The 12,006-nt window shown below is 47.8% G+C and overlaps 2 protein-coding genes across 3 annotated transcripts; both read left to right on the top strand.

The window, feature by feature from the left end:
• Positions 1–1,740: 1,740 nt before the first annotated feature.
• Positions 1,741–6,779, top strand: BDCG_00890. 2 transcript variants are annotated; one of them, XM_045416398.1, is made up of 5 exons: positions 1,760–3,490; positions 3,775–4,927; positions 5,003–5,061; positions 5,118–5,303; positions 5,387–6,779. In XM_045416398.1, the coding sequence occupies exons 2-5, from the start codon at positions 4,252–4,254 to the stop codon at positions 6,260–6,262; spliced, it is 1,797 nt and encodes a 598-aa protein (XP_045279339.1). In that variant the 5' UTR covers positions 1,760–3,490; positions 3,775–4,251; the 3' UTR covers positions 6,263–6,779. The 2 variants fall into 2 exon arrangements, with proteins under 2 accessions (XP_045272137.1, XP_045279339.1); XM_045416397.1 differs by having other exon boundaries at positions 1,741–4,927.
• Positions 6,780–7,422: 643 nt separating this feature from the next.
• BDCG_00889 (branchpoint-bridging protein) lies at positions 7,423–12,005 on the top strand. The gene is made up of 9 exons (XM_045416396.1): positions 7,423–7,966; positions 8,031–8,382; positions 8,508–8,721; positions 8,816–9,033; positions 9,325–9,548; positions 9,683–9,791; positions 9,853–10,055; positions 10,154–10,810; positions 10,901–12,005. Exons 2-9 carry the CDS (start codon positions 8,229–8,231, stop codon positions 10,937–10,939), a joined length of 1,818 nt encoding a protein of 605 aa, XP_045272136.1. The 5' UTR covers positions 7,423–7,966; positions 8,031–8,228; the 3' UTR covers positions 10,940–12,005.
• Position 12,006: the final 1 nt, after the last annotated feature.

The following is a 12,006-nucleotide window of genomic DNA, read 5'->3' as shown; positions in this document are numbered from 1 at the left end:
ACTATTTAGGATTCGGGATTTACCCAGGTTTGTTACTCTGTAACGCGATGGGGAGGTATCTGCATCAGGAACACTTGTTCATCATTCTTTTTGTGTGTGTGTGTGTGTGTGTGTGTGTGGAAATGGTGACCGTCGAAAAAACTCAGATATCAGATGCTGAGGGACTGGCTGGGCTAGAAGGGGGCTGATGTGTTCTAGCCAGTCAAGAAAAGCGGATAGGTACCTGGCCTTGTAGATCAGCAGGGCTAGAAGCGGCGTTGGCTTGCAGAAATGGCCCTGCCTACCTATGAGACTTGTGTATCATGTATGTGGCCTGTCCATGTGTCCGTTCCGCCCGTACATACCTACCCTTGGTTCGGGATTGAGGGTTGGGGCGAGGCTCGATATTTCTCCGAAGATGCCAGAGAGTAACCGCAGTACAAAAAGGGGGGGGGGGGGGGGGGGGAGGCGGACATTTCACATGGAACGACGGTTTGGCTCTTCTTTCGAGTTTGCTCTCGATGGGAATGAAAGTTTCGGGATTTTGCGTCCCGTCCCCTTTTTCTTTTTCCTTACTCGTTCGCGGATGGTTTCTCGGGAGAGATGATTTGGATAACATGCGGAGGAGATCGATGTCTCTACTTCCGTCGCACATTGCATGTCCTCTGCGGCGGTAAAAGGTGTTGGAACCACAACTCATTTTTCATTCCAGCAGGTACGGACTACATGTACATGTACATAGCCCCTGTACTGGATGCGCCTCCGGGTAGTTCATTACAAGCCAATTCGATGTCATTGCTGGCAACAATCTAGTCATCCCCCCCCCTTCGTCTCTCCTCCACCCACCCATCGACGCACACCACGCACATACAGAAGACAGCCTTAAAGAAGTGCTAGCTAGTCCCCTTCTAGAAATATTTCAAATATTTCCCGACATCTAGACCGGCGAAAAAATTCGCTCCAAGTCAAAGTTAGAAGCCAACTTTTTTCTTTGCAACCGATAGTTATTCAAAGTTCAACAAGAGTGGAATTTCTGCCTTTTGCAATCGGAGATATATTCGAAGATCGATCGATCGATCAATCGATCGTCATGGTCAAGGGGGAGGGGGGGGAAGGGGGGAGGAAAGGTCTAGAAGAATGGAGGTATCAATGTATCAAATAATCAGGTGATGATGCTGAGCGGCAACGCCAGGCGTGGCCTTCATGCGAATGATGGGAGATGGTCTAAGGAACTTCTTGAGACGGGAAGTATATAATGTACGAACGACCCGAAAAGATATTCTTGTTTCGCTTGCGCGGGCGGAATATTGTGTCTGGGGCAAGTTTCCAGTTTCTTTGTAACTATGTAACTAACTGCTCAGAGAGAAAATCATGCCCACAGGGGGTTCCTTTTTCATGTCAGAGCCTGTGATCTGTGTATTGGTGGTACTTCGTCTAAGATTTGAAGGTTTTATCAGATTGACGGTACGTACACAAGGGTTCAGGGCCGTTCATGAATGCTATTGCTATTGGATGTAAAAACGGGCATTCAAAACCCGCAATTGCAAAGGCGCTTTCCAGGTGTAGGTTCCTTGTGTAACTTACTGGAATCAATTCAAATTCAAACTCCAAGTCAATTCGAAACTGTCTGGATTTGAATGCGGGAAATGCGTGATTCGATATACACACACAATCATGCTTTGATAAGTAATGTGGCTTGATGACATCAAAGTCTAACTTGCAAGTGAGGCGGGAATGAATGCACGTAAGTAATAAGTAACTTCGGTAGCCTGTTCCGGCGCGGGGGATAGCAGACTCGATTCGACTCGACATCCAACCAAGAAGAAAACGCACGATGCAATTTTCGCTGATTGCAAAGTCAAACTATCTGATCAGATTTGAGTTGATTCTTCTTTCTACAAGGCGGGCCAGAGGATTAATAATATAAATGGATTGATTGTTATCAACAATGATGTGGATGGTTTCATCATCCAATAACCTATCATACAGATTACAGATGCTTAGCTTGTTTCAGGGCACTTTTACCCAGGACTCCAGGAACAAGCCACGCTACCACCTGGCCACTCGATGCAGACAACGCCCTTGCAGGCGAAACAGTTCCACGGACCACAGCTACAAAACTACGGAGTATAGTTCGTCAGATCAATTTGCAGCCCCCCCCCCTCCCCCTGGGCCCTGAGGGGTGCGCTGATTCGGTCCTCTGGATTTTCCGGGCACTGGCTGGGCACAGTGGGCAGCCAGCCTGGCAAGTTGCAACAAGAGATAAGTTAAACCCACCAGCGGATGCTAGTGGATGACGGTGTTAAGGCTTTCTAGGGCGCATTTTCAGGATTTTCGGTGATGTCCACGGCCCACGGCCCACGGTCCACGGGTGAGGATTGGCTCAGAGCGCGCCCAGGCGGATGGATTGCCAGTCTTAATTTGCCAGAGTTGAAAATTCGACGCTGGATGAATTCATCAGCTCTGATTAGAGCATCAGCTCTGATTAGAGCAGTGATTGGTCCTGAACGGGCTTCTTCTTTTAATGTTTATTTGGTTTTATCTATTTATTTATTTCAGCCTATGTATTCTTGGGCTTTGGATGGGATTGTCCGCGGGGACTTGGAAGGAAAATAGAACTCATCTTCTACATCCGCTGCGTAGTAGGTAGCCAAAGCTACGGGGGGTTGGGTTGCGAGAGAATGAAACCACCGGATTGACGAAGGGCGAACAAATTTGACAAAAAAGATGTCACTGGGGAATTAACAAATGAATGACAGTGGCTAGCAGGGTAGTTATCCCATCAGTGCCAGCCAGGTGCAAGGGGCCCCCATGTTCCCCTTGTCCAATGTCCAGTTGATGCCCCCAGACTCCACCCCGAGCCCGCTAAGGATACTACTACCGCCAAACCAAACACGGCCGGTGGCTTTATTAACTACTGTCAGTCATTAATTCTCTGCGCCGTGCACAACCTTGTAACTACTCCGTACTGTACGCTGTACATGCACGTACGTCCTTGTACGGGATGTACGGATTACAGCGTACGGAGTACATCCCGTGGTGCTGGCGCTATTATTCTCCGTCAGCTCTCTCGCACAATCTCACACTCTCTCCTCCCACTCCCTCCTCCCAACCAACCACTAGCTAACTCTCTCCGCTTCCACCTCAACCTCCTCCTCCTCCACCTCCTCCTTCTTTCCTCTCCCTTCTGTGTGCGACTGGGTATGGTATAGCAGCAGGAAATAGAACACTCCTTTTTCTTCCTCCAATTCAGTCCTTTTTTTTCTTTTCTTCTCTTACGGTCACTCCCATCCCATCACACACACTCCTTCTGCCTGGCTGCTGCTATCCCGTCCTTCCGTCCTTCCGTCCTTCCGTCCTTTTCTGATTATTACGACTTCTAAAGACACAAGGGTCCCGCCCCCTTTTCGCGTTACTTCGTTTCAGGGACCACTCTTCCTCATTCTGCTGGCTCAGGATTAAAGATTAAACAAAAACGAAACCTGCTTCGTCGGATCCAATATCACTTACTGTACTACAACTCCCACCCCCATTCCAATCGGCCTATGCTTGTGCCTTGAAGAATCTAAACTATACACCGAACCAACCCAGTCCTGCATCAATCCATGCTCTTCGGAAGCAATACCAAGCACATACATCCATCTGCCCGTTGCCCTTAGGTCCTTGATCCAAGCTGTGGATCATTTTGACTACCCCTCCCCCCTCCCTCCCTAACGGCACTGTACCATCATTGCCATCATAATTATTGCCCTCGTTGCAATTAAAGTCCTGTGTTAATGGTACCCGGCGCCACAGGGTGACAAGACAAGGCCTTCCTTCCCGCGCTCTCCGATCGACAAGTGCGAAGATCTGGTGGAACTGTTCCATCCACGTCTGCACAATTGCTGCCCCCCTAAACCAAAGCAAGCAAGCAGCCCAGCAATCTGCTGCATCAATCATCCTGCCGGTCTTCTGACAGCAACTACGACTGCATCTCCACTGCATCACACGCCCTTGCGTCAAATTCTTCCTTATTTGCGGTTCTCCATATTATATCGTCATTCACTTTGAACAAACTCATTTAAATACACGTCCCAGGATTCCGTCTTTATCAACTCTCCGGACGCTTCTTTTTCGGGTACCGCTCTGTGGCCGGACTACAAGTATTGAACCCAGAAAACTCAGAAAACCCAGCTTGGCCTGGCTTTATTATTTTTCGCTTCTTCACCTCTACATTTAGTTTTCGCGGGGTTCCTAGAGGGAGCTCGCGAACGGAACAAAAAGACACCCATTATGAAATCTGCACATGTACTCCTATCAGTTTTCGGCACAGTAGTTGTTGCAGAGCACGAGAAAAGGGCAGGTGGTGGAAAAAAAGACAAAGGCCCTACCGAAGCTGATCTCCTCAATGACAGTCTCGGACGCCTGTCCCTCTTAGTTGGAGGATGTGTCCTCGCCTTCTTCCTCGTATGGCACAATGCCATTCGACTTTCAAATCATATACGCCGGCTCACGACCCTCACCAATGATTCCCAACGATATTTCACATCAGCAGATCCCTACTGGGCCTGGTTGAAGAGGTCGGTCGTATACGCTCCTATATTTCGAACGCGACATAACCGGGAATTCCGTCTTTCTGCTGCCGTGAACGTTGGCACTCTTCCTACCCGTTTCCAAACTTTCCTCCTGTTGGGGGTCATTGCCATGAACGTGGTCCTCTGCTGCGTCACGATCCCATATGCGTCAGATGAAACCACTGTCCTGGGTCTCATCAGAAACCGGTCAGGGACCATGGCAACGGTTAATTTAATACCACTCGTTGTCATGGCAGGGAGGAATAATCCTCTTATCAAATTACTCAACGTTCCTTTTGACACCTGGAACCTTCTGCATCGTTGGTTTGCACGGATCGTGGTTTTGGAGGCCCTCACCCATGTTATCGCGTGGATGGTAAACAAAGTCAATACAAGTTAGTCCTCCCAACGTTTTTTTTTCCCCTAAAATTTAAAACGTACCATAACATGCCACTAACACGCCAAAATAGAGGGCTGGGGGGCGGTCCAAGCAGCTTTCAAAAGCCAATTCATCATGACCGGCCTAATTGTGAGTACAACATCCATGCAATATATCTCTTGGGAAACATAGCTAATAGAGACCAGGCAATTATTTCTTTCGTGGTACTAGCTCTGCATTCGCCGTCTGCAATTCGACATGCATTCTATGAGACCTTCCTACATTTCCACCAGCTCTTCGTGGCCACCGCTTTCGCCACTTTGTGCGTGCATTTGAAGTCAAAACCTGCACTGAAATATATCATTTCAGCCATCGTGCTGTGGGCAGCTGAAGTGAGTCTGGTTCCTTTTGCTTATATACATTCTCGCATAAATTCCCCCCTCCTTGTAGCATACCTCTCATTAACACGTTGCAGCGTATAACCCGCTTTTCCCTCATCATTTACCGAAACTTCGGTAAGAAACGGATCACTACGGCAGTTGTTGAAGTTCTACCCGGAGAGGCGCTGCGCATCACGTTGAAACTTGTAAGGCCATGGAAATTCAAGCCTGGCCAGCACCTGTATCTCTACATGCCGTCTGTGGGATTCTGGATGTCTCACCCCTTCTCTGCTGCATGGAGCGAGACAGTAGATGACCTTACCGAAGAGAAGGGCCTTGTCAAGTCTCGCCAGGATGTTCTCAGTACGCAGAAGTCAACCATTTCTTTGATTATCCGTCGAAGAACAGGCTTCACAAATACGCTGTTTGAACGGGCAAGTGCCACCATGGACGGTCGCATCTCGCTCAAGGCTGTGGTAGAAGGGCCCTATGGAATTGACCACTCCCTCGACTCTTACGGGACCGTTTTGCTGTTCGCGGCCGGTGTTGGCATCACACACCATGTATCCTTCGTCCGTTATCTTATTGAAGGTTATACCCAGGGCACCGTTTCTGCGCGGAGAGTCACCCTGGTCTGGATCATCCAGTCACCAGAGCACCTCGAATGGATCCGGCCCTGGATGAACACAATCCTGTCCATGGAAGGGCGCCGCGATATGCTTCGCATCATGCTCTTCATCACCCGACCGCGAAACACGCGCGAAATCCACAGCCCCAGCTCAGCCGTCCAGATGTTCCCCGGCAAACCCAACATCCAAACGCTCGTGGATGCCGAGATAGAAAACCAGATCGGAGCCATGGGCGTCCTTGTGTGTGGTACGGGTAGCTTGAGCGATGATGTCCGCCGAGTATGCCGTACGAGGCAATCCGGAATCCATATTGATTTCTTAGAAGAGAGCTTCTCGTGGTAGATTAGAACTATTTCTTCCAATTTCTCTCTTTTCCCCCCACCGACTTGTCTCGCTCTTCCTCAACCCCTTGCGGCGCGCTCCGTTTTCCCTTCCGTGGCAGAGTTAATGCTTACTCTCGCTTTTTGCTCCCCATCTACGCTTCTTGTACTATAAGATGGCGGGGAAATAAAAAGGGGCCGGAGAGAAATGATATTTTTCATGTCTATATTTTAATATATACATACAACCCACCCTTCCATCCACACCTTCTCTATCCTCTCCTCATCCTATCTCTCGAACCCGATTTGCGACCTTCACGACAAAACAAATACTTGTTTTCGGTGATTCTTGTTTGTTTATTCGCTCACGTACGGAGTACTTTCCGTTTTTCTCAAAAAAAAAAAAAGAAAAAAGAAAAGGGGGGAGAAACAGCCTCCGTTCCGTTCCCCCTTCTTTCTAAATCACATTTTATCATATATATATATTTTCATTGTACGTATTTTAGGATATAAACTATGTAGCTTCGGTTTTGTTATATTGACTTGGACACATATTCTGAAACGAGCAAGTCGAATACAATTTCCTCGCAAGATCTACAAAGTGATACAAGCCTCCCCTATTGACTCACGAAGACCCCCCCCCCCCCCCCTCTTACCACCCTTCATTTTACTAACATCGTGTCGTCGAAACGACAACAACAACATTAATATCAGTATTATTACTATTACTATTATCATGAGATCCACCGTACCCATGGAGGTAGCATCTTGCAGCGGGTCTTCTCCGCGGTGAGTGACATACATACAGCACGAGGTCACAAAGGAGTACATCCAAGTACAAATTGCAACCATTCAATAATTTGCTCGTTGTTTGTGGTATCATCATCTTTCTGCACATTATGCGCCCCGCGCACGCTCCGGGGAAAAAAACTTGCAACGCCAAGTCGCATGGAATTTTTAGTACGCACCACCGCACTCCTATCTAGGTTTAAATGCCCAGATTGCGGCTGTTTAATGGCATGACGTAATTTTGATTTTGTACTGGGTGTATATTTTATAGATAAAATTACATATCTAATCAGATTCAGATTACGTAATAATGAGATTTAGTTAATTAGGGGTCTAACCATACAAGGAAGGGCTGTGCGGCGCTAAGTTCATGACATTTGCTTCCCCAGTGATCGGCGCGGAAACATCCAATGCAGTGATAGTGGCTTATAATGACTTGCACTAAATACGCCAATTTTACGTGAAGCTTAAGGTGGGCCGTTAGCCGTTACTGCGAAAGGCTGTTTGTATCCCATTCTGCATGGGCATGGATCGGCGACTAGAACCCCGCAAAAATGAAAAAATCAAATCAAGTATCACAGATATGCCATGAGGGTATGGTATGGGATGGATGTGAGCGACAAGGTAGTTACATACGGTGTCATTGTGATCTGTGATCTTGGGGCGGGCAGGGGGAGGCAGGCAGATTAACAAAGCCCAGCCCAGCCCTGTCCTGTCCTTGTCCCTGCCCACCCCCCCCCCACACTATTCCACCACATACTAAACTGACGACGTTGGTTGGTTGCAGCGTGGATGCCCCGGGTAACGGCCAGCTGGCTGGGACTCTGGGAGCTGAAGAAAGTATTCTGTACGGGGGAAATGTGGAGTTTTCTGCAGATGGTCTCTTCTTGGCTTGGATTTTATATTTTCTTCAGCATGGGTTTCATGCATGCTGACGGTACGTACATATGACATGGAACTCAATTCTACTCTACGGAGTCGAATTAACCCGATCCATTTAGAGTTCAATTTTCCTTGGCGAGGGCGCAGCGGCGGTGGTTCATATTACATAATCATGAAAATTATCACGTGATGCACCAAACCTACCTATATTTCTGCGGCATCCAAGTTGCCACAACATGCAAACATTCATTCAACATCCCAGCTAACTGACCTGATTAACGCCTGATAACCATCAGAATTTCCCACACAAAGAAATCATGTCGTGGCGTAACCAAGGCATCACAGGATCTAACAACATCCCTCTCGGCAGCCGCCGCAAGTTTGGAGGTGATGAAGACACCAAAAGCGAGGACTCTACTGCAGTTTCGACGCCAGATGCTGGCTTTAAGCGCGGTCGGAGTCCTGTGCGAGGTGAGTTAAAAGTCATTATGCGCGCGCCACCCTCCCCTCCCCTCCCAATCAATGCATGCTCTACGTCTACGTGCTCTTCATGTGCAAAAACAACGTATAAACTAACTCGTCTCCGTGATTACCAGCTGACCCGCCCGTTGACGGCGTGAAGAAGCGCAAGAAGCGCAACCGATGGGGCGATGCAGAGGAAAACAAAGCTGCCGGCCTCATGGGCCTGCCCACCCTGATCATGGCAAATATGACAAATGAGCAGCTGGAGGCGTACACGCTGCACCTCCGCATCGAGGAGATCAGCCAGAAACTTAGGATCAACGATGTTGTGCCGGCGGATGGAGACAGGTGCGTTATATATATATACCTTTCGTGACTCGCGGAAGCTGGCTGTGTTTGTTGATCCGTTTCCTAACATGAATTTCGTTTTTGTTATGTATAGGTCCCCATCTCCCGCTCCGCAATACGATAACTTCGGTAGGCGTGTGAATACCAGGGAATACCGGTACCGGAAGCGCCTGGAAGACGAACGCCATAAACTCATTGAGAAGGCCATGAAAGTCATCCCTAACTATCATCCGCCGTCTGACTACAGGCGTCCGACTAAAACACAGGAGAAAGTCTATGTGCCCGTGAATGACTATCCAGAGATTAACTTCAGTATGATAACTAACCCTCTAACTCCTAACCATTCCGCTTTTTTTTTTTTTTTTTTTTCTTGCTTTTTCTTTATTATTAAAGAAAAAACGACTCGAGCCAGCTCTCGAGTCGTTTTGGTTTCTCTGTTTCTTTTCTCTTTTCTTGAGAGAATTCTTTGTTTTCTTTCTTCTGCCACTAACCCTCCTAACTACTAATGCACGCATTCATCACTTCTTTACTTCTTTTTTTTTGATGAAATCTTCAAAGACTAACACTTAGGCTACCACTCGCTCTTTTTTTTTTTTAATAAAGTTGGCTTACTTATCGGACCTCGTGGAAACACCCTAAAGAAAATGGAAACAGAATCTGGTGCCAAAATTGCCATTCGGGGCAAGGGCTCCGTCAAAGAGGGCAAAGGTCGATCTGACGCGGCTCACACTAGTAACCAGGAAGAAGATCTGCACTGTCTAATCATGGCAGATACCGAAGAAAAGGTTAACAAAGCGAAGAAGTTGATTCATAATGTTATCGAGACTGTACGTGTTTTCTTTCTGCTCTCTTTGGGCCTCTCGCCCTTGGTTTTTCTTTTCTTTTCTTTTCTTTTTTTTTTTTTTTTTTTGTTGGTCCTATTTCTTATATGCATATACTTACGGATTGGGGATGAAAATAGGCTGCATCAATTCCCGAAGGCCAAAATGAGCTCAAACGAAACCAGCTACGAGAGCTGGCGGCCCTTAACGGAACGCTCAGAGATGACGAGAACCAAGCTTGCCAGAACTGTAAGTAACTCATTTCCCCCAAGAAGAAATGACAACAGACATCTAACAATATAAAACTTAGGCGGTCAAATTGGTCATCGCAAATATGACTGTCCCGAGCAACGTAACTTCACCGCTAGCATTATTTGCCGTGTTTGCGGAAATGCTGGACACATGGCCAAAGATTGTCCGGACCGCCAGAGAGGGACTGATTGGCGTAATCATGGCCCTCCTGTGCAATCTGGCCGTCGTGGTGGCGGTGATGCCGTGGACCGTGAGATGGAGGTAAGTTCTGGCTCGATAAAGCCCTATTCTTCAATTTTCAATTTTCAATTTCCTCGTCAAAAAGAAAACTCGCTAACGCAAAAATGATGTTTTTATAGCAACTCATGCAAGAACTCGGCGGCGCACCGCCAAGCGATGACAAACCCCAGCGTCGCATCGAAGCTGGCCCTGGCGGCTATGAGCAAAATGACAATTACGCCGGTGGCGAACGTCCGCTGAAGCCATGGGAGCGCGGCCCAACCGGTGGACCTGCCCCATGGCAACGGCCAAGAGAAGAAAGGCCGCCTCGTGACGATTATCCCCCCCGCGAACACGGGGCGCCGCCCCCCTGGGCCGCTCGGCACGATCGTGGTGATCGCGGCGGCGGAGACCGTGGCGACAGAGAAGGTCGCGGCGGCGATGGTTATGGATATGGATCTCACAGCGGTGGCGGGTATGCCGGGGGACATGGCGGGGGACCCGGCGCACCGGGCGGACCACCTCCCTGGCAACAACAGCAGCAGCAGCCACGGCACCACGCACCAGCCCCAATTCCGCCTCCAGTTCCGGCAGCGGTCCCGGCAGCTCCAGTGGGACATGCAGGATACGGATACCCCGGTTACTCAGCTTTCCCGACTCCACAGCATATGGGAGCTCCTCCTGGCCTCAACGCGGTGCCGCCGCCACCACCAGGGATGGGAGCCATGTTCCCTGGCGGGTATGGTGCGGGTAGTCCGCCCCCACCTCCCCCGCCGGCCGACGGGCCACCACCACCAGTAAGTTTATTCCCGTTCTCCTTCTCGAAGTGAAATGTTTTAATTTTGAAGGGAGAATCGCTGACTTTGACCCTTTTTTGTGTTTAATAGCCTCCTAGCGACCAACCCCCTCCACCACCACCTGCGTAAATTTATTCCGTGGATCGATCAGATGAGACAGGATAAAAATTTGTATCGATGTGTTAAATTAAACTGTTTACTAACATTCCAAGGAAAAGGGTTTTTATTTTTATTTTTATTTTTTTTTTTATATCTTAACGCGAGTCCCCCAATTGAGGGTTTCTCGGGTGTTCTACTTTTTTAGTTTTACTAAAACAAAATTGTATCTTAGTTAATCACCAAGTCTCAGAAACACAGGCAGGTATTCTAAATATATATATACAATACTGACAGGAAAATATAATAAAAAGAAGAAGAAAAGGGAACAACAAGGAAGGAAAAGAACGAAAAGTTGGGCGTGTCAACTGTGAAGCTTTTTCCCCTTTCTGTCGTTCGACTGCGTTTACTAATTTCTGTCGACTGAAAAGCTGACCGTTTAGCTAACCTGTTTGCTGATGCGTGGCATCAGCCATTATTATTGTAGTATCTGTTAAGGATATTAACCAGCTAGCTAACTAACTGAGCATTACTCCCCTCCCTCAAAGAATGGCCGAAGAGTTTACATTCTATATATATATATACTCCGTACATACAATTTGAAATACAGACGATGGTTTCAAACCAGCTCTCGTATCATCATCAGCCTTTTCTCAAGTATGTATGTATTATGTACATGTACATGTACATGTATTGGATGGACGATCATCTATCTCTACATATTCAGCTGCACTGCTATGTAAGTTGCCGGAATCTTTGCAATGGCTCGATGGATATCAAGGCGCTGGCCAAGCGCCAAGCTGGTGGTGGGATGATGGATGGATCGATGGGTCTGGCTAGAACTGAGAGTCGAATAACAGAAGATGAATGCGTCTCTTGCAGTAAGATGCTCAGACGTGGTCTGGATGTGTGTGCTGCTGGTTTGTAACCGGGCCATATACGGAGCGTAGATAGTTACTTTAATTGCTCAGAGGAATTTGTAAGAAGTTTCCTGGGATCTGCTGCTCCGCTAACTATAATAACTAGTTAACGTTACCAATAATAAACTTCTAAGTTCTGCCTGTGCAAAAAAAATTAAAAAATAAAAAAAAATATGTGCA

This window comes from Blastomyces dermatitidis (genome assembly GCF_000003525.1).
Source record: "Blastomyces dermatitidis ER-3 genomic scaffold supercont1.1, whole genome shotgun sequence".
Lineage (NCBI taxonomy): Eukaryota > Fungi > Ascomycota > Eurotiomycetes > Onygenales > Ajellomycetaceae > Blastomyces > Blastomyces dermatitidis.
This window is presented reverse-complemented; position numbering and strand designations above follow the sequence as displayed.